The sequence below is a fragment of the Tursiops truncatus genome, chromosome 19 (assembly GCF_011762595.2).
Source record: "Tursiops truncatus isolate mTurTru1 chromosome 19, mTurTru1.mat.Y, whole genome shotgun sequence".
NCBI classification, from domain to species: Eukaryota; Metazoa; Chordata; class Mammalia; order Artiodactyla; family Delphinidae; genus Tursiops; species Tursiops truncatus.
Genome location: NC_047052.1, coordinates 13,290,270 through 13,311,802, shown reverse-complemented (window position 1 = coordinate 13,311,802; position 21,533 = coordinate 13,290,270). Strand labels below are relative to the sequence as shown.

The following is a 21,533-nucleotide window of genomic DNA, read 5'->3' as shown; positions in this document are numbered from 1 at the left end:
TCCCACACCCAGAGAGGCACATGGCCACCACCAGGACCCACATGATAACAGGTACCTCATCCAATCCCGGACCCTCATCCCATCTCTTGGGCCCTCAGCACCAGAAGTTGGATCATCCCAGGGGCAGTTTCCCACAGTGCCAGGGGAAGTGGGAATTGCTCCCAGCAGGAACAAAAAAGAACTTTATGAGGACAACCTTGAAGAGCAGAGTGAATTTATTCCAAGAAGATTGCAGTCCTGAGAACTCACGGCCCACAGGCACATGGCAGAGTTGCTGGTTAAGGCCACGATTAGCAGTGACTTCCTGCAGGACTGCACTGGCTCTCTGCCACAGACACGAGTGTGGACCCTCATCCCTGTTCCCACTCCCCCATTAAGTCAGCTTGGGAGTGAGTGTGGAACAGGAAGTCTCTACTCAGGCAAAAGCCTGACCTCTAAGGAAGGCCACAGGAAATGCCTCAAAGGGCCTCTTCAGGGTCGGCCTTACCAAGGGAACCCAGCCATCTGCCAAGGCTGGTTGTCATCCCCTTCTTCCAGGCCCTCATGGAGAGAGAGAAGGCCAAGGCCCAAGCTGGGCCATCAGATTTGTAAAGGTCACAGTGGACGCTGAACTTAGGACCTTCCTGTGTCCAGATGGAGCAGACACCAAGCCTAGGCCCCTGTCAACCAGGAGGTCACAGTCCTGTTCCCAAGCACCGTCTGTGCCTCACCAACTTTTAGAAAGGGCTGGGCCTGAGCTCAGGTTGGCTTCCTTTGGAAGCAGATTCACAAAGAAGTGGGTGAAGAGTAGAAGACTGAGCGCTCCCATGGGGGAAGGAAGGGAGGGCCTGCTATAGCTCCAGGCTTTCTCCTCTTGCAGAGGGACAAGCCTCATGAGAAGGGGCATCAGGCTGAGGTCTCAGTCCCCCAGCAGCTGCAGGCTCAGGCCCTGAGTGTCCACTTCTACCAGGTGGATGCTGTAGTTTCCGAGGCCCTAGGAGCAAAGGACAGGAGGTGCTAAGAGGGTCTGGGTGGGTTTTAGGCTTTCGGGAGGCTGGACTGTGGCTGCAGGGCCAAGGGGACTTACACCTGTAGCTGCTGGTTAGCTGGTGGGCCACAGGGAGGGCTCCTGTCCCGTGCCAGATACCATACCCCGACCACACCATACCTCAGTCTTGGCCAGCACAGCCTCCAGAGCCTCCTTTTGCCGCGGCTCCTTGGTCAATAGGTAGAGAAAGCCCCCGCCACCTGCCCCTGCCAGGCTCTGGCCATGCACGTGGGGGGCCAGGACATCCATCATACGCCGCACAGCCAAGGGCTCACAGCCTGGAGCCATGAGCTTCTTCTGCTCCCAGTATGATGTCAGGCACTGGCCCAGCAGAGGCAGGCTCCCTGGGGTGGGGTCAGAGAGGGGACTTGTGTGCCTGGGCCAGGATATTCACTCAGTGCCCCTCTGTAGACTGGATGGGGTGCCAAGAGGCACTTCTTAACCAGTGTCATAGTTAAGAACCTGGGTTCAGTACTCACTGGAAACAGGAGTGATAAAGCCCACCTCACGGGGTTGTTTGAGGACTAACGAGCACAGAGCAGTTGGCGTGGTACCCGGCACAGTGTTCACTGAACTGTGTAACCCGAATCAGCTCTGACTCCCTGGAACTCGGCTATGGAGCCAAGCCTCTTCCCCCATCTGCTTCCTGGTAGGTGGGGCTGGAGGCTTTCCCCAGGATGCAAGTATTGACCTGAGATGTGACTCCCACCTACGTGTGGGACCCTGCAGAGGACAGAGGCTTCACACCTAGGGCTGGTGCCAAGTCTGCAAAGGCCCCGGGCCTCAGACCCACAGGCAACAGGCACTCACTCCTGGTGCCTGAGCTCCGGGGAAGAAGCGCCTTACCTTGGCGGAAGGCTTCAGCACACTCCTCGGTGTGCCGCACCAGGTTGTGGGCATTCTGCACAACGGCAGGCAGCCGGGCATACCAGCTCCTCAGCACGTCCTACAGGTGGGGCAGGAGGGGTGCAGTGAGGCTCAGCTTAGCTGAGCCATCTCGCGTCCCTCCCTTCTGGGGCCAGGGCTCACCTGCAGCAGATTCCGGGCCAGACGGGTCTTGCCAGTGTACACCAGGAGCAGGTGGTCATTGAGCTTCTGGACAAAGCCCGCAGGCACAGTGATCTCTTCCACTTCCACCTTCAGCGGCAGCTGAGGCCGGGAGCGCCCCACCTTGATGCCAGGCATTAGGCCACCCACTTGGTCCTGCCAGCCACCTCCTGCGAGAGCCCGGGCCCCGTCACTGTTGGAGCCTATCTGGCCCAGCTTCCCTCTCCCAGTACAGGCTCCTGGCCTTGCATCCCTGGCAGGGACCAGTGTGGGAAGACAGCTTCCCCCCACAACTTCAGCTGGGCCAGGTGAGCTGTGCAGCTTCTGCCCCCGCCCTGGGAGCAAGTTGAACCCAGCAATGGAAGGGGCTTCATTCTGGAGCCAAGCTTAGAATGCACAAGGCCTGAGTTTTGTTGCAGACCTAATGTGTACTTGGAATTGGGGTAAACCACATCAAAGGATTAAGACCTTACACTAACCTTTCCCCCTGAGGAGGGATGACATAGGACTTTCCCTACACCTAACAGTCCCTGCACCCTGGCTTGCCTGATAAAGGGTGTTGATGGTGGAAATAAGCTTCTCAGCATTTCTTATCAAACTTAAAATAGCTTGTTCACATTTTGCTTTACTAATGAAAGGTACGGATCTCTTTTCTTCTTGCAGCTATATAAAAATGTCAAAACTTGAGATGATTCTGGGATAGGCCTTTGATATTTGGAGAAGGGTCTGCAAGGATTTCGAGTATAAAATGCAAATGGCAGGAGGCATCTGGAACTTTACAGCCAAAATGTGGTTAGCGTCAGGCCTGGAATGTCAAGAACTCCTTAATTGCACCCCTCTCCTTCGGAGCACGTAGCGTAGCTTGTAATTATACATTTATTGGAGTGGTTATTGATCAGTGTTTGTCTCCAATAGACTGTATAAGACTTTTGATGGCAGGGATGCTGTTTTTGCTCGTTTTATCCCCAGGGCCCAATACAGAGAGGGTATTCGATAAATAGTTGTCATTTGACCAAATGAGAGATATGAACAGTGTACCTCAAAGGAAAACTAAAAAAGCTTCCCCATCTGCCCCTTTTGCTAATGACTACCTATTATGGGATGTGAGTCATTACAATGAAAGGAGGGAGCTAGGCTACAAAGTGGCCAGAGAAGATACCATAATCAGGCATCTATACATCTTTGTGGCATTTTCCCTCCCAGAGTCATGCTGAAGATGAGGCCTGGCATCCTGAGGTGACCAGAGCACCCTAGAGCCAGACAAACCTCTGGCTGCTCTCCATTGTGCATGGATGCTAAGGGGCCACAGTGATGAGTAGGAGAAGCTAGTGACATTCTGTATGATCACAGCCATGGTGCTAGTGGTGACATTCTGTATGATCACAGCCATGTACTTGGTACCCCATCATGTGGTGGGGGAAGCGAGGGACAAGTGGCCCTAGCCCAAGAGAGAGGCACGGTGCTGAAGAACAGACTGAAGGTCCTGTCCCCTAATCCAAACCCAGCCCTGCCCTGAGGGACAGCCCTGGGTAGGAACAGAGACATGAGGAATACCTAACACATGAAAGGTGCAGCACAGACTCTTAACACTTAGTAGGTGCTCCTACATCAAGTCCTTTGAGGTAGAAATATTTCATTTTGAAAACCACCAGAGGGAGAGTGTCGGAGTGATAAGAGGGAAGTTCTAACCATTGTAAGGAGCAGCACAGCTCTGTCTGCAGGTCCAGGGAAGCCCCTGGAGACGCCTGAAAAAGTTCCAGTGACCTCCCTCTGCCCTGGGGCAGGCCATACCTGTGGTAAGCACCTGCTCCAGATGCAGCACTGCGTGGATCAGGGCCTCCGTGCCCACCGCCCGGCCTGCGGCCCGCTGCAAGGCGGCCAGGGCAGCCCCCGCCAGGATGCTGCTGGTGCCTGCAGGGCACAGAGGAGAGTACCAGCCATGAAACAGCTCTGCCCAGCCCAATCCTGCCCCACCCCCTCCCTCTCCACTGGGCAGAGGCTGGGGAGAGGATTGGAGGCAAAGCTGAAAGGGGGAACGGAGTCAGTGAGCAGCAGGGAGACAGGGCCTGCTCACCAAGGCCAGAGCCATGGGGCAGCTCGGACCAGGTATGCAGCTCAAAGCCGCCCCCAAAGGTACACAGCAGCTGCTCACTCAGCGAGAGCTTGGAGTGGACACTCACGATCCCCGCACAGATGAAGGCCGCCTTCAACAGCGCCCCTGTGGAGTGAGCAGCATCCGGCAAGGAATTTGGTCTCCAGGGGTGGAAACAGACACCCCACCCATCTCAGCCTGGCCTGGGGCTCATCTAGGGGATAAAAGCCCAGCAGCGGTACAGACCCCATCCCCAAGCCACAAAAGGTCCTCTGGGCTCCATAACACCAGCAAATGTGCCAGCTCTACCTCCTGTGCCTGGGCAGCGTAACGTCAGGGCTCCTCCACCAGACTGGCTCGCCCTCAGGCCAGGCACCCATGGCCTGCAGGGTCTCTCGGGTTCTGCCCCCGTCCCCCAGCTGGCTAGGTGTGCCATCCCCACCTGCGCAATTCACAGGTGCCCTGACCTGGGGCATGGGGCTGGCAGTAATCCTGCAGGTCATCCAGGCTCCCGCATACTATCTTCGTGGCCATCTCATCCTGCCGAGGTCCCAATGCCAGCCACAGCTCGGGCTCTGGGATGCAGCGAGCCCTGGCCCCAATGGGCCGGCGGCCATTCACTCGCACAGCCAGGCCCAGCACTGCCCCACCAAGCTCATAGGCAAGGGGTGGCGTGTCACTCCAGCCCCCTGTGGCAATTGAACAAGACCAAGCTGGTCACAGGGGCTGCCAGCTCAGTTCTGGGGTGGCTACCCTCACCCCTACCGCCCCCCCAAGGGGCTCACCAGAGAAGTCCACTCGAGCCGGGCACTCAGCCACCACCCACTGCCCAGGTGCTGGCAGCTCTACCGGCACCGAGGAGACAAAGTGCTGGGCTGACATCACAGCCTGGCGGATCAGGATCTGCCCAGCCCCCTCGTAGTGGCGGGCAGCTCGTACTAGTAAGGCTGGTCTGCCAGGAGGGAACAGAGAGATGGTGGCATGGAGCCCCAAGCTGGGGGCGGGCTGCTTGGGTTTGGGGACTGACTGCCCTAGGTGACCTGAGGACACTCCACCTCTCTCTGGGTTTCCACCTCCAAGGACGGCAGGGGGCTACTCCAAGGGTTTTGACATCATTAGCACCCACCTGCTCAGCCACTTGTCCCGCTCCTCGGCAAGCGCCGCCACGCCCCGCGCCAGGTCTCCACACTCCAGGTACGAGAAGGGCCGCACCCACTCAGGATTGGCAGCTGGCCCACTCCGTAAGCCTCCTTGGCCCTCTGCCATGCAGCCCAGGACATCCGCCACACAGGCCAGTGCCCGGGCTGCCACGCCAGGATCTCCCACACCAGCTGCCACTGAGGGACCAGGAGTCAGTAGTAGCTGGGGAGGAGGCCCGCCCTCAATGCCCCCTGCCCTCAAGCACCCCAGACCTCTTCACTTTTGCCCAAGATGTATCCTTGCCTGGGAATGCTCCCCACTCTTCTGCCTGGCAAAGTTCTCATCCCACCAGCCCCAGCCCAGACATGCCTCTGTACCCCCCACCCAGTATGCCCTTAATGAGTAAGAGCTCAGGCTTGGGGGGCAAACCACCTGGGTTCAGTCTCAGCCCCCCACCAACCAGCTGTGTGGCCATGAGTGAATAACTGAAATGGGGAATGAGGCAGTCCCTGTGAGGCTAAGGCTGAGTCCCCACAGAATGCCTGGGTCCCATGCAGGGCGGGCCACATCCCCCAGGCTGTGCTGGAGCTCTTCACCCACATCCAGCCCCACCCCCACCCCCGCACAGAACGTGCAGCCTTTGCCGATGCTCACAGGACCCAGAGGCTCAGCCCCAGGCCTCCGCCTCTCACCAAACTCCCCACTAACAGGGATGGAGCTTCCCAGAAACCTAAAAGTTAAGTCCATTTGTGTCTTTCCCCTGCTTTAAAGTCTCATGACTCCCTAGTATCCTCAGGTCAATGACCTAGAGGGCAGACAGGGCAGGTGATGCTGGGTCTGGCTTCCCAGCATGGGTGCCCAGCACACTCACCCTGGTCCAGGGTGGCCATCAGGGGCCCAGGACAGCCCTCGCGCACAGCAGCCTGGATCAGCGGGCGCAGGCTGAGGTCCTGTCGGGCCTCCAGCACGTGCCGCGCCTTATGCAGGGCCTGGCGGAAGAACAGGTGCCGGCGGGAGGCCAGTGTGGCAGCCCGATCCAGGCACGGCTGCAGCTGCTCCCATGACAGACGCCAGGAGGCTCGCCAAGCCCGCAGGGCCTTGCTCCCAGCCTCCTGGGGGTCCAGCATCCACAGCATGTCCTGGGGCCCCAGGGCCCTCGAGGGGTGGAGCACGGGAAAGAGACGGGCATTGAGAAGGCAGCGCTCAATGCGGGGCATGTCTGGGTCCCACAGGTCCCAGTCCCTGATGTGGGGAGAAAGAAGACACATGAGCAGGAGGGAAGCAAGTGCTCCTGCCTGGTCACCAAGACCTGACCACCTGTCAGCTGGGGGTTGGCTCATTCATGGGGACAGGACGAACTCCAGAGGCCGCACAAGCAGGCAATTCAGGGAGGGAGGCCCAGCTGCCCTGCCTCCTTCCCCAGGCCATTGAACAAAATCCCAAAGCCTGAGCACGGCCAGGAATTTGGAGTTGCCCAGGGAGAAGATGCTAGGGAAAATCAGGCTGCTCGAAACTACCCCAGGGGACTTCCCTGGTGGCACAGTGGTTAGGAATCCGCCTGCCAGCACAGGGGACACTGGTTCGAGCCCTGGTCCAGGAAGATCCCACATGCCGTGGAGCAACTAAGCCCACGAGCCACAACTACTGAGCCTGCGTGCCACAACTACTGAAGCCCGTGTGCCTGTAGCCCATGCTCCGCAACAAGAGAAGCCACTGCAGTGAGAAGCCCGCGCACCGCAACAAAGAGTAGCCCCTGCTCGCCGCAACTAGAGAGAGCCCGCCCGCAGCAATGAAGACCCAACGCAGCCAAAAATAAATGAAATAAATTAAAAAAAAAAAAAACGACCCCAGACTGCAGGGATGGTGGGAGGTGGGGCAGGATGAGCAGAATGAGCCTCCAAGCAGCTACCACCCTGGCTGCCGAGACCCCCAGAGGCCCGTGGGGCCACCAACCCTACCGAATGCCTGTCTTCTGGAAGAACTGACTCCAAGACATGTTGAGATACGTTCCTGTCCCCTGTCTCTGGGGAAAGAGAAGGAAGCAGTCAGGGCTGCAGGGGCCACAGGAAGGGGTTAAGGGCAATAAGGCCAGAGGACAAGGATCTGCTCAAGAGGGGACAGGAAAAGAGACAGGGGCACTTAGGCAAGCAAGTTCTGAAACAGCATCAAGTCCTGGAGCTTCCACATTCCAGCCCGGGTGCCTGGAACTTGGAGCAGAATCCTGGCGCCTGACCCTCCATAACTGGCTCTGCAGCCCAAGGCGGGTCACCTCTCTCTCTGAACCTCAGTCTCCGGCCTGAAAAATGGGGATAAGAATCCCCACCCAGCCTGCGTCAGAGCAGCTGAGGAGGGAGGTAAAGGCCTGTTGAGACTCTACTGGCTACACTCTCCTCACTGCCTATCCCTCAGGTGAGCGCTCAGCGAGCCCTGCAGTGAAGCTGCGCTAGGACCCCCGGTGCTCCCCAAAGCCTAAAGAATGGGGGCGCGGGGAGGCGGGTGAGCACCTACTTCCCAGCTGTCGAGACGGCCAACGAGGGTGAAGGCCCGGCTGCGGGCGCCGTGCAGCTGCACATGGTGTCCCTGCAGGACGAGGTCGTGCAGCTCCAAGCCGTGCAGTGCCTCGGACTGGGCCACGTCCAGGCCACTCACGAAGCAGCCAGTGCCGATGTGAATGGGGCCCTGGCAGGAAAGCGGGCAGGCGTCCTGCGTGGGCAGGGGAACCCCAAGCACGCCCACAAAACACACAGGACCCTGGCTCCCGTACCCTTGCCCTCCCTCTGCCTGCCCTCTCAGGCCTCACCCGCAGGTGGCAGTGCTGCAGGACACTCCCAGGACCCAGCTGGACGGGGCCCTCCAGCAGGCAGCTGACCACAGAGCTCCGGGCCCCCAGTAGCTGCCGCTCCTGTGAAGCCAGGGAGAAAGCTGTGAGGGCCCGGGGCGGGGGCTGCCCCAATTCTCCTCCACAGCCAGAGCCAGAATTCCTGCTGCGCCCTGCGCCTGTCGGCCAGCCAGATCCCTCTCGGTATCTCCCTGGCCACAGCCTCAGGCTGACTCCCATCCCATCTTGATTTCTGCTGCTCCCCCAGGGGCACGCTCTCCCTGCCTTCTCCTCCAAAGCAAATCTGCACCCAGTAGTGGAGGTCCCACCAGATGACAGCTCCCCCAGAAAACCTCTCCCACCTGTCCAGCTACCCCTACCCCTGCCACCCTGAGGGCCACCTCTGAACTCTACCTGCCCCATCACCATGAATTTGCCTGAATCCCCAAGCAGACCCTTCAGAAAGGGTGTGTGGGGGGGGAATCTTCTCTAGCTGCTCACTCAGACTTGGATGTAGAATCCTGACTTGGCCACTTACTGGCTCTGTGGTCTTAGGCAAGTAACTTAACCTCTCTGAGCCTCCAGTGACTCACATGCAAAATGGGGATAATAACACCTACACGCATAGATAATCTGTCCCAAGAGTGAGCTATTCCCTCCCCTCCCTGCATCCCCCCCATTCCTACCTGTCTTCAGGTACCCCGTAGGCCCCTCTGCTGGCCTTACCTCCAGGCAGGTCTTACCTCCACCTGGGAGTGCACGACCTGGGCCCCAGGAGCCCCCGGGAATGTGAGACTGTGCAGGAACTCACTGGCTGAGTTGGTCATGTAGTTGTAGCTGCCGTCAGGGACATATGCTGTAAAGATACAAGTACTGACCCCAACACCCTGCATGTTGCAGCTCTGACACCAGGCTGGGCCTCCCACCAGAAGACACATCTTCATCAGGGCCTGGGAGGGCAAGCATGGAAATGAGCCCGCTGTGCCAATGGGGAAGCTGAGATCCAGAGAGGCTCAGCAACCTGCCCAAAGTCACACAGCTAGAAAGTAGAAAGACCAGGACTGGAGCCCAAGAATGAGACAAAGGAAGAAGAGGAGAGTTACCTCAGCAGGGGACTCGGAACTGGGAGAGGGTAATTGTCTAGTCCATGCACTCACTAGGCCTGCCTGGTCCAGGAGCCTGGGGCCAGGCAGGTGGGGTGGGAGCCTCATTCTGGGGGCCTTCACTCCCATGGCCTCCCCACCCCGGAGAGCCAAGAGGCAGTACCCACCCACTGTGAGGGGCTGATCGCGAAGCTCCCTCCACAGCTCTGCCCGGGCTCCATGCCGATAACCTGCGATGTCCGCGTCACCTTGCCCCATCTCTGGGGGCTGCCCCACCAGGAAGTCCTCCCTTCTCACGTTCCGGGCCATGCAGAGCAGGATGTCAAAAAATAGAGACAGCTGGGACAAGGGCGGGAAGCACTGCTATTAGTGGGTTCCTAGGCTGAGCTGGGGCGGTTCCATCTCTAGAGACGCTGACATAGAGAGGGGAAAGGACTGGCCTGAGGTCACACAGCCAGGCTGCCAGTGTCAGTGCCTCGTGCCCAGGCCAGGACCTGCCAGTCCCCAATCCCAGTCACCTGGACAGGCCGGGCTCCGGAGTCCAAGCCCATGTAGGTGCAGGCGTCCAGAGGCGGGCTCACATGGGTGGCCAGGAGGTGCTCAGCAGTTTCCACAGAGAAGAAGACAAGCCCAGAAACCTGGAGGGGCCCCCACAAGGGTCAGGTGGGAGACCCTGGGGCCAGCCTTGTGCCTGAGTTGGGGAGGGCCATGTGCAGATGGGCCAAGCAAGGCTGACTGCCACACCGGAAAGGATCATTCATCTTCTGGGCCACTCCAGCACCCAGACTCCAGGCTTACTGGAGGCAGCTCCACCAAGGGCCCCTCAGCAGGCAACTTCTAGGACCCCCTCAATTTTCAGGTCTCCTCCCAAACCCAGTTCTCCATCTTCCCTATAGTCTAGTCCCAGGCTCTTATCCACCACTCGTACCTTTGTCCTTCATTCTAGAAGGATCCCCTGAGTCTGGTTCCAGCCTTTCTCATTTGGGACAAGACCCTGAATTCCAAGGCTACCCCTCCTCAGATTTTGGCTTCACCTGCTCCCCTGAATACCAGTTCCAGATCTTCCTCAGATTCTGGTTCTAGCCTTCCCCAGAAGGAGTGGGGCTCTGCCCTGGCAGCCATACCAGTGGCACCCGCCCATCAGGCCTGGCACATCGTTGTATCTCTGCCTCGGTGCCTTGGTAATAAATGTCCAAAACGAAGCCCTACGTGGGAGCAGAAAACAGAGTTAGGGAAGGGAGCAACAGAGGATTACGAAAGAGGGCATGCAAGGGTGTTCTCCAGATGTAAACCCAGGATGCAAGTCTGACAGGCCCCAGCATACTCCTGGGGATACAAGTGCCTGAGACCTCCCCCACCCTCACAGCGGAGGGCAGGCTTCAAATGTCTCCACAGCCCCAAGCCTGGGCACAGAGCCTGGCACGGGATCAGGGGCAATTCATGTTTGGTAAAAGACTAAGTGAGCACAAGAGCTGCTGCCATGGGGCGAAACTCCTCCAGATCCAGACCATGCCAGAAAGTCCAGGACGAGGCTGCCCAGAGCACAGGACCAGGAGGCCATCCCAGGATGGCTCAGCTGCCCACGCTGCTGCCCCAGGGGCACTACCTGGGAGTCCGTGAGGTAAACACCATGGTTCCGGGCATAGGCCGTGCTCCCCGGAAGGGCGATCACTCTGGCTCCCCGGAAGCCGTCCCAGCTGATCCCTGCAGGTGGGGGAGTCAGGAGGCTCTCCAGGGACCCCAACCCAAGGAATGGGGGAATCCCTTCCAGGAGGAGGGCAGGGGCATCCAGGCACCTCTAAAGAAGATATGGTTTCCAAAGCCAAATGGACATTCCTCTGGGAGAATGACAACACCTCACCCCCAAAGTTTGTCCACAGAGCCCTTTGGGGAAAAGGGGGCAGGGCTGGGTATCTCCACTCTACGGACAGGCAGACTGGCCCAGCAGGGGAAGCCCTGCCTCCTGGTCTAAGCTCCATCCTTCAAACCTTAGAGCTGCCCTTGTGAACAGGGCAGCAGGCCAGGCCCAGAGACGGGGTGGGTGAGGAGAGGCAGAGCCACGTTGGCTGTGGCTAGGGAAGGCAGTCCCAAGCCTTCTCAGGCTCACCTGGGTTTGGAGGAACAGACAGCAGCATGTCGGTGCTGCAAACCCACACGCCTGGCGGGGAGCCTGGGCCCAGCTGTGGGGAGAGAGAATGAAGCTGGTGGCCGGGCCCAGCCCTTCCTCTGCTCCCACACAGCACAGCCTCGGCCTGTTCCAGGGAGACTCGGGCTGCTGAGGTAACAGGGGCCTCCCTATATCCATGGTGCCGATGCCAGCCCTCCCGCCTACTTCCTGAGGCCGTACCTCCCCGCAATGTGGCCAACGCTAACATCCTGAAGCTCTTAACTAACTCCAGGCACCCAAAGTCATTGTTCCTGGCATCCCCTGTCTGAGCCAGCACAGACTATGGCTGGTGGCTCAGCAGGACAAGGCCCCATGGCAGCTGCCTGTCTCACCCGATGGCTCATGATGTCCAGCAAGCAGTCCAAGTTGCAGACCACGGCCTCCACAGGGGCCTGGGGGTTCTCCACAGGGAGGCAGGTGAAGGCCCGGCCACAGTCATCGAAGGGGAAGTCTCGGCCCTGGGGCGGGAGCAGGCACAGGCAGAAGAGCTTGAGGCAGTGAGCCTGGGCAGAAAGCCATCAAGCTAGAGGACTTTTACAGAGTGTGTTCTCATGTGATTTTTTAAATTACATGATTATGGTAAAAAATTAGCAAATGCAGATACACAGAAAGAAAAACAATCCCTCAGGGATAATAACCGTTGCCCTCATTTTGAGGTTATGCCCTTTCATATACCTCATATGCATACTTTTTTTTTTTTTTACAAAAATGAAAAAGACGGAGACAACAGAACTTCACACACACACACACACGCGCGCGCGCGCACACACACACACACACGAGTACAAGTCAAACTGGAGAAAGATTGGGAACCATATCAATGTCAATATCCTGGCTGTAATTATACTATAGTTTTGGAAAATATGACCATTGGCGAGCTCTGGGCAAAGTTTACAGAGGCTTCCCTCTGGATTGTTTCTTAAATGTGGATCTACAATGATCTCAATCAAACTTTCAATTAAAAAGGCTGAGATCATTCTATACAAACTTGTGCGGCTGGCCTTTTTCACTGAACAATGAAAATATATTCACCGATGCTCACAGGGAGCCAGGCCAGGCCCCAATTTAAGCATTTGATGGGTCATCTCCGCACATCCACATGAAGTAGGAACTGCTGCCATCCTCATTTTACTGATGAGGAAACTGAGGCCTAGAAACAGTCAAGTGACTGGCCCCAGGTCACAGAGCTGGTCAATGCACAGGTCGGTGCAGAGAGTTAAATGGACCTTTCAATCATTGTCTAATATTCCACCAGGAGGATATGCTGTTTATATTTAACCGGTTCCCTATTTTGGACACCTGGATTAATTGTATTTCTGATTCTTCAGGATTTGCACAATGCACACTGGCACACAAAGGCAGAAGACCCCTAAAGTCCCATCCAACCCCGAGGACTGACCATCCTTCTGCATGGCCCCTGCCCAGCATTCTACTGACCATGTGTAGGATGAGGATCCAGGCCGAGTGCAGAACATCTGATGTGACCACCTATCAAAAGTGGAAGAGCACTGTTCACAGAGGTCTGGGCGGATGTCACCCTCTTGTGCAGGGAGAGACCCCAGCACAAGTCCACACAAGAACCAAAGGGGGGACTTCCCTGGTGGTGCAGTGGTTAAGAATCTGCCTGCCAATGAAGGGGGACACGGGTTCGATCCCTGGTCTGGGAAGATCCCACATGCCACGGAGCAACTAAGCCCGTGCGCCACAACTATTGAGCCCGTGCATCACAACTATTGAAGCCCACGCGCCTAGAGCCCGTGCTCTGCAACAAGAGAAGCCACTGCAATGAGAAGCACGCACACTGCAACAAAGAGTAGCCCCCGCTTGTTGCAGCTAGAGAAAGCCCGTGCGCAGCAACGAAGACCCAACGCAGCCAAAAATAAATAAATAAAATTAATTTTAAAAAAAACAAAACAAAGGAACAACCAGCAAGGTCAAGACCAATGGCCACAGGCAGGCACGAGGCAGCCCTGGCCACTCTTGGATAAGGAAGCACAGCAGCTTTCCAGTTGGGCCACTCCCCTGTCCCCTGTTTTTACGGAAGGCTGCAGGTGAGAACGTGGGGCTGGCTGGCGGGTGACTCGCAGTAAGTCAGCTTCATGGCAACCACACAGTGGTCCCCTCCCCTGCGGGTGCCATCCCCACTGCCAGAGCGTGTCCATGCCTGTGACCACCCTCACTGCCTGTGCCAGGGTGCCATGCAGGCAAGGTGACCTCGTGAGGTGGCTGGGTGTGTGTGGGACGTGGGCCCACGCTCTACACACCAGGGGCCACTGCACCTGAGTTCCAGCAAACCACTGCTATGTGGGAAGGAGCGTCCAGGGTAGCAAGAGGAGATTTCTCAAGGGAAGCCAGAAAGCCTAACTCCTAGATACTGGCTCTGACTTTCTAAAACCACTACAAAGGCCGCCCCTGCCTTCTGCCCTCACCTGGACGAGTCTGCTCAATCTACAGATGCAAAAACTGATGCCAAACCAGAACTGGGCGGGAAAATGGAGCCCGAAGAGCTGGGGACCCCGGAAAGGCTCTGTTTGAAGCCCCCATCCCTGCTGCGCCCAAGGGGGCACTTGAGGAGCACTCACAGTGAAGCCCGCACGGGCACTCAGGTGCTCAGCAACCACCAGCAGGGCGTTGAGGGTGGCTCCTCCACTGCCCACATGAACCTCAGGGTCTTCCACGGCCAACAGCAGCGTCCTGGTGGGGATCTGCTCTCGCTTCTGCCGTATCTCCAGCTCTGCGGTCAGAACATGACTGGGACCTGTCCCCCAGCCTCTTCACCCCGGTCCCAAGCACCTCAAGCAAACCTCCTGACAGCCATTATTTAATCTTCTTTGACTTAGCAGCTTTTCATCTAGTAGCTCATCAGATCTTTGCCCAACTCAGTGAGGTAAGTACAATTACTCCCATCGCACAGATGAGAAACCGAGTCTCAGTGAAGTGACCTATGTCGGAGGTCACGTGGCTAGGAAGAAGCAGAATCTGGGTTTGAACCCGGGTCTGCCCAGCTCCTGGGGCTGTAGGGGTATGTGACAAGGAAAGGGGAGAGGGTTCCACATTAGGGGCAGAGTGGAGAGGGAGATCAACTACCTCTCTGGAAGACCTCGACGCTGTCCTTGTACTGGCATGTCAGGATGATGACCGTCCAATCAACCCCCTTCGGCTGCTCCATTCTGGCCAAAGTTGAGGGGCTTCCAGGGCAGAGATACGGGTATGTGTGAATTTTTTTTAAATTATCATACCCTAAAATTGATTTCTTTGGTTATAAGTAGTTTTATGAATTTTAATACATGTATAGATTCTTGTGGTTACTACCACCATCTGCATCTTAAAAAGCTCCCACATGCTAACCCTTTACAGTCACACCCTCCTCCATCCCTCACCCCTGACAACCAGCCATCTGTTCTCCAAAGCTATAGTTGGAATGTAATCTTTTGAGATTGGCTTCTTTCACTCAACATAATGCCTCTGAGATTCATCCAAGTTGGCTATGCATATCCATAGTTCTTTCACTTTTTTTGCCAAGCAGTATTCCGTCTTATAGACATCGCACAGTCTGTTTCTCCACCTACCCACTAAAGGACACCTGGGCTGCTTCCAGGTTTTGGTAATCATGAATAGAGCTGCTATAAACATTCATGTGCAGATTTAGCGTGAACATAAGACTTCATCTCTCCAGGCGGACACCTAGGTGTGGGATTGCTGGGTCACGTGATGAGGGTATCTTTGACTTCATCAATCTGGGAGCATGACATTTCCTCAGGAGAGGAAGTAAGGGGAGCGGGGTGGGGTTGACAGGGGGTCCCACCTTAAAACAAGGGGCTGCCCTTTCTGTACCGCAGGCCCCTCATCATCCAATCATTGGCACTGAGCTGCAGGGAGGGAGGCTCTAACTTCTAGGCTCCCGAGGCTGAGGGCAATTCCCCGGAAAAGAGGGAAGCTCTGGGAGAGGTGTACCAGTTTGTTCAAGCGCAGCATGCTAACAGCACCCACTACAGGGACCTCAGAGGGGACCTCCCCTCCCAGAGGCTCCAAGCCAGAAGGGGGCTGCAACCCCACCTGTCAGCCATCTTCCTCCAGGGCACTCTGAGCAAGTGAGGGGAAGGTGAAGCCAAAGCTATGGCTTCACCCACTCCTCTCCCCCAACACTCCTTTCCTACCGGATAAGAAACCAATCTGACTGTAGAGGCCCTGGCCTCCCCAAGACCTCTGTGGACGAGTCCCTAGGAGTGCGCTGGCATCTACCTCTGGCAGGGTCCCAGTTGCTGTCCCATGCAGCAGCCCACCCCCACCTCTTCCCCCCAGCCCCCAAAGCTCAGTGTGGGGAGGGCCGGTGGAGTGAGCTGCATGCCACCCCAGAGGTGCCCTGAGCACACGTCCGTCTGCAGTCAACCCTCACCCCAGCCGGAGCCAACAGGAAACCTGAACCTCAGTAACGGTTCCTTCCTATGCCAGACTCTGCTGCCACCAAGCCTATGGTTAAGGCTGACAGACACGGCCACTTAGCAACGCTCATACTCCCACGAGCTTTCAGGGAAAGCTCCACCACTAACAAAAATTGCTCTGTTCCCTGTTCAGCTCAGGAGGGAAATCCAGAGGGGAAACCTGAGCTAGAGATCTTGGCCAGGCATCTGAGGTCAAAGGCATTCCCCAGGTTACCCATCTGGCCTTCTCAGTAAACGGGGTGGCTGGGGATTCCAGACTGGCCACCAACTCCCTGTGTGATCTTCGGCACCCCTAACCCTCTCTGGCCTCCTGTGGTAGGGAGTGTAACGGATAGATGCCCCCATCTTGTTCGCATGGAGGCCATGCTTCCCACCAACCAATGACATGAAAAAGACAGACCCACTGCTACAAGACGGGGATCCTCTGACAGGCACTCTTGGCTCCAGAACTCCCCATCAACCCAACAGAAACTGTCTTACAACCGCACTGCAGTCTGAGAGCTTTCTACCCATACCTCCTTTCTTCCTTCCGGTGCTGTCACAGGAAGCAGAACTGAAAACTGACAGCTCTCCCTGCTTCCTCCAGCTCCCTCCCCTTCTTCCCTCCCCCAATAAATCTCTTGCAAGTCTAATCCCATCTTGTTCTCTGCTTCTCTGAGGAGCTAAACCATCATGGGAGTATATCATCTTCCTCTTGGGACTGCCAAAGGAAAAATTACTGTAAGAACCTCTAAAGTCTGGGAAGTACTTTCTTTATCCTTAAAGATGAAGAAACTGAGGCACAGAGAGATTAAGTGACTTGACCAAGGTCACACAGCTAGCAAGTGGTAGAGCCAAATTTGAACCCAGACACCTTTTTTCCAGAGTCCATTCTCTTAACCCCTACACTGAATCTACTTTGTAGGATGGAAAAAAGAACAGACGTACTAAATATATGTAAAGTGCCGAATACAATGTGACAATGAAATGGGGATGGCATTAATGGTAACAGCCACTAGAAGTGAGCTCATCCACCCATTCTGACCCATAGTTAAGGCACTATGATTTTTCATCTTCACAACACCACTGCCAGGTAAGTATTCTGTCCACCTTACAAATGCTAGTTGATGCTGCATCCGTGACTGGGACCTGGGTGTCTCAGATTCTTATTTAGGTGATGGTGATAATGATGTTTGATCCCAAGCAAACGTGCTAAAACAGAGCAAGGAAGAAATGCCCCAAGGAGAGTCCAAAGGTCTGAGCCCGGTCTTGGCATAGTGACTGAGAGTCACGAGCAGATGACAGGTTGCAGGCAGAGGAGGGAGGACGGCATGATCTGGACTGTACTCTACTAGAAACTGGAGCAGAGGAATAGTCCTGCACTGGGAATCAACCCCCAGAGGCTGTCCCCAACTCTCCCTCCTCCTGTGTGATCTTGAGCAGGTTACTTAACCTCTCTGAGCCTCAGTTCCCTAATTGAAAACTGGGGCCAAGATACCAACCTCCTAGGATGGTTGCATTAAATAAAACATAAAAATATGTGGCACACGGCAGGAGCTCAATGAATGGTAGTTCTCTCCAGTGAGGAAAAGCAACAGGAGAGTTCGACTTGACCCTGAAGCAGGTTGGAACGAAGGCTCTGATATATTCTCTGGGTCAAAGATGCCCCTGTAGAAGAAAAAAATCAGGGAAGGCCTGGGAAAATCAACCAAGGCTAAGTAGCATGCCTTGCCCGATCAGACTAAAGGGTATTATGAGAACAGAACACAAAAGGTGGAACAGTACTGGTGGCATAGGGAGTGTCTTCTTCAGGCACCACGCCAGAGACACGTTGAAGTATCAGCTCATGTGACCCACTCAACAGCCCTATGAATTGAATTTTACCACACCTACGTTATATTTAAGGAAATTGTAGCATAAAGAGATGAAATAGCCTGCCCAAGGACATAAACAGCTTTTACAGGCAGGTCAGGTGTATCCAACTCCAAGATTCTTGTTCTCACCCACCCTGTAGAAACAAGACATCTCTCCTGGAGTCTTTAACCTCTGTCATACCTGACATTTGTACAGAAATCTTAGATAATACAGGCCTCTATCCAATATTCTGCACACTTCCAACAGAACTTTATCTACTGAGGCCAAGTTGAAATAGTTCTTAATGTCCTCAGCCACACGCTGCCTAAAATTAGGATAGGGAAGGGAAGCCAGGGACAGAATAAAACAGTAAGGCCTCTTCATATTTGCTTTTTGAAGAGAAGTGGGGCAGGGATTTTGCATTTTAAGGGGAAAAAGTAGCCCCACGGAAGAATCTGATTTGTCTTCTGGGAAGCGAAAAAAGGCAGAAGGAAGGTGATGGGGAGTAAAATTACATTGCAAATTACACAAACGTCATATAATTGAGATTTGTTGATAATGACGAGCCCCGATGGGGTAAATGGAGGCAGGAAAAGCGACCTCAAAGGAAAAATCACCAGCGCCAGCATCCAGAGGCCCACCTGCCTATGGTCCCTGTCCCGGGCGTCCCCAAGTCCCGGAGCTCCTGTAGAAAGACCCAGGCCAACGGGTTGAAGGACCCGCAGACGCCCCTTGGAGCAAGTGGGCGCCCGGGGGCTGCTGCAGAGTTCCCCGACGCTCTTCCCTATCAGGAACCAGGCAGCCAGTGGCCCGGCTCAGTCCTGCGGGTCCAAGAGTGTGGGAGGGAGGCGGAGAAACCGCGCAGAACACTGGGGGTACCGTACCGGTATCCGCGCAGTCTGATATACGTGCCTCCGCCGGCTCTCGGCACAGCAGGATCTTGAACGCGGGGCTGTGCGTGCCTTCGCGGCGCACCCTGGGAAATGTAGTTTCAGCCCTCCGCTCGCCCTGGCTTGCCCTCCCCGAAAGCCCAGCTCGGAGCTATCGCCTGAGCCAGCGGAGATAGTCAGGGCAGCGCTTTCCTAAAGGGCAGTGATTCTTCCCTTCGAGAAGTGAGGTGAAGGGAGAAGGCGGCTCTGCTGGGCAGCAAAACTACAACTCCCAGAGGGACCAGTGCGTTGTAAAGACAAAACTCGTTTTCTGAGACTCGGGGTTCCAGGTTTGTGTTTTGTTCGTTTGTTTAACCCCCTGGCGGGGGGCGTGGTGCCGCCGCGTTTCCCCGAAGAGAAACAAATCAAACCCGGAGGAAAAACCCCCACAGGTGTTCGGGCGTAAGCGACTACCGTTGGATTGGCAATTGGCCATGCTTTCGCGGGTTCATTATGTGGGTCCTTCCGGTAGAAACTTTTCAACTCTGTAGTGGGAAAAAGATCTGTGGCTTTTTTGGAAAAGTTATGAATGGCAGCATTGTTCGTAATAGCGGAAAACTGGAAACTCTCTCTCCGGGGTACTGGGAAAATAAACTAGGCACATCCATGCAATGGAATACTAGGCAGCAGTTAGAAATAATGAGCTAGATCTACATGTTCAATAGGGAAAAGTGTTCAAGACACTTTGTTAAAGAACATTATGTATGAGAATCTACTCATGTCAAAAATAATGTATGTGGACATATAGTACATGTGGATAGGAACCTGACTGGAAGGAGCACCCTCTGAGGTGGAGACTGCCAGGGATGGGGATAGGCAGGGAGAACTTGAGCTTTATTTGTATTGTTTGAATTTTTCTTATGAGAATATACTTGCCAAATCTTGTGTCCTTAATAGGGAGCCTGCGAGGCCCAAGCGGTCAGTCTCAGAGAAGATGAGGGATTCTGCTCTAACTCTGTGTAAACTTGGCCAGTCACTTGGCTATTCTGCCTCCTTGTCTTTATCTGTAAAATGGGGTAATAATAGTGTCAAATGCCTAAGATTCTTATGAGGATAAGATAAATAAATTCTTGACTCCATAGTAAATTCTCCAAAAATATTAACCATTATTATGATGATTGTTGTTATTCCCATTCAGACTCCTTAAAGCTGGATCAATGGTTTGTTCACTATTGTATCCTCAGTCACTAGAACGTGCCTAGCACATTGTAGGTGGTTAAAACAATTTGGATTTGTATTGTTTGTTTTTTTGTTTTTCTGGGTTTTTTTGGCCGCACCACATGGCTTGCGGGATCCTAGTTCCCCAGCCAGGGATCAACCCTGGACCTTGGGTCCTCGGCAGTGAAAGCGTGGAGTCCTAACCACTCTCCCACCAGGGAATTCCGAACAATTTGTTGAATGAAGGAATGAATAAAGAGCAGTCCCCTACTCAGCTCCTACTACCCCGCCTCCTCCCCCAAATCTCTCTCCTTCTCTCAGTCTTCTCCCACTACAGTCATCCCCCCCTCTTCCCTTGGCCCAGGTCTCATCCTCCATCCCCCACTTCAGCACCTGCTCTCTTCTACTGTGAACCCAGCAGGCCTCCAGGGAAGAGATGCGCTGCCTCCCACTGCTGCTCTTCTCAGAAACGCAGATCCCCGCTCTGCAGTGGAGTGGAAGGCAGGGATGCCTGCAGCCGCAGCGTGACGGAGGCTCAAGGAAAACAGCTCCGAGGAGCTCAGAGGCCAAGGGCCTCCTAGGGCGGGCATGCTGGCCACGTAGGGAGTGGCTCCAAGGCCACTAGCAAAGATACTCACAGAAGGCTTTTTTTTTTTTTTTTTTTTTTTTGCGGTACGCGGGCCTCTCACTGTTGTGGTCTCTCCCGTTGCGGAGCACAGGCTCCGGACGCGCAGGCTCAGTGGCCATGGCTCACGGGCCCAGCCGCTCCGCGGCATGTAGGACCTTCCCGGACCAGGGCACGAACCCATGTCCCCTGCATCGGCAGGCAGACTCTCAACCACTGCGCCACCAGGGAAGCCCCAGAAGGCTTTTTAATAAGATAAAGCCCTCAGCAGCAGACACAAAAGCATGTAGTTCTCCACCCCACGGTCTGGGGTAGACAGAGCCATGAAAAAACATTCTGATGCTATAATATAGAGTACATTCTAGTAGTTAAATACAGGGTTTGGAATCAGACAACTCCTCCCCAGTTCTCATCACTTTCTGACAGTGTGAGCAAGCCACTCAAATTCTTTGAGCTCAGCTTTCTTCCTCAGTAAGAACACAACAGTATTTGCCTCACCAGGTTGTTGGGAGGATTCATTGAGCCAATGCATATAAAGGGTCTGGCACGGAGTAGGCATCCAACTTCCTTATTAAACAATCATTCTGCCAAAATGTAAGGGTGCAAGTCTGGAAGGCTTCTTGGAGGAGGTACAATCTGCAGGACCCTGCATGAGATATGAGGCTGCTGGTAGCAGGAAATCCCTCTGGGAGCCAGGACTACCCACAGGGATATCTTAGGTTGAGTTCCCTAGATGCCTTAGGTTGAGTTCTCAGAGCCTGAGAAAGGGATTCTTGTGCAAATGATCTCTTAGGGCAGTGAGGGAGGCAGGATAGGGCAGGGGAAGAAGCCAAGCAAAGATGTCGGTTCAGCTAAGTCTAGCCTCAGTCTGATCCTCTGGGGAGCTCTGGAGCATAAAATACATCACAAGGTTTATCCCTCTTAGAAGCAAGGGAGGTGGACTTTTTACCCCACATCAGTCATTCGTGGGCTGTGGGCAGGCCAAGGGGAGGTAGGGAAAGGAGGGCATCTCCAGGCAAAGCAGCTCACAGGGACTGATACCAGTTCTTCAGAGAAGGGTGCATCTATGAGACATTGGCAGCCAGCACTCACAACAGCAGGGGAATGGGTGCAACCATCCCTGTAAAGGTATATAACCAAGAGTATTTACTG

The 21,533-nt window shown here is 55.1% G+C and overlaps 2 protein-coding genes across 11 annotated transcripts in view; one reads left to right on the top strand and one right to left on the bottom strand.

Annotated features, from left to right (window-relative positions):
- Positions 1-197: 197 nt before the first annotated feature.
- On the bottom strand, positions 198-18,547 carry FCSK (fucose kinase). Of its 10 annotated transcripts, none has more exons than XM_033843982.1 (25): positions 18,311-18,547; positions 17,318-17,483; positions 14,482-14,582; positions 13,977-14,128; positions 12,832-12,882; positions 11,727-11,852; positions 11,335-11,407; positions 10,834-10,931; positions 10,352-10,432; positions 9,746-9,865; positions 9,395-9,566; positions 8,868-8,980; positions 8,107-8,208; positions 7,815-7,985; positions 7,265-7,329; positions 6,178-6,548; positions 5,293-5,503; positions 4,952-5,118; positions 4,609-4,855; positions 4,255-4,292; positions 3,866-3,985; positions 2,057-2,244; positions 1,874-1,973; positions 1,148-1,371; positions 198-973 (listed from the first exon to the last, which is right to left on the bottom strand). In XM_033843982.1, the coding sequence occupies exons 3-25, from the start codon at positions 14,561-14,563 to the stop codon at positions 899-901; spliced, it is 3,147 nt and encodes a 1,048-aa protein (XP_033699873.1). In that variant the 5' UTR covers positions 14,564-14,582; positions 17,318-17,483; positions 18,311-18,547; the 3' UTR covers positions 198-898. The 10 variants fall into 10 exon arrangements, 8 of the variants coding, with proteins under 8 accessions (XP_033699873.1, XP_033699871.1, XP_033699870.1 ...); XM_033843980.1 differs by having other exon boundaries at positions 4,255-4,380; positions 4,634-4,855; XM_033843979.1 differs by having other exon boundaries at positions 4,149-4,292; positions 4,634-4,855.
- A 246-nt stretch (positions 18,548-18,793) lies between these two features.
- ST3GAL2 (ST3 beta-galactoside alpha-2,3-sialyltransferase 2) overlaps positions 18,794-21,533 on the top strand; it is a 95,820-nt gene continuing 93,080 nt past the window's right edge. The window contains exon 1 of the mRNA XM_033844007.2: positions 18,794-18,888. The gene's annotated coding sequence lies outside the window, so the exon portion shown is untranslated. The remainder of the gene's footprint in view (positions 18,889-21,533) is intronic.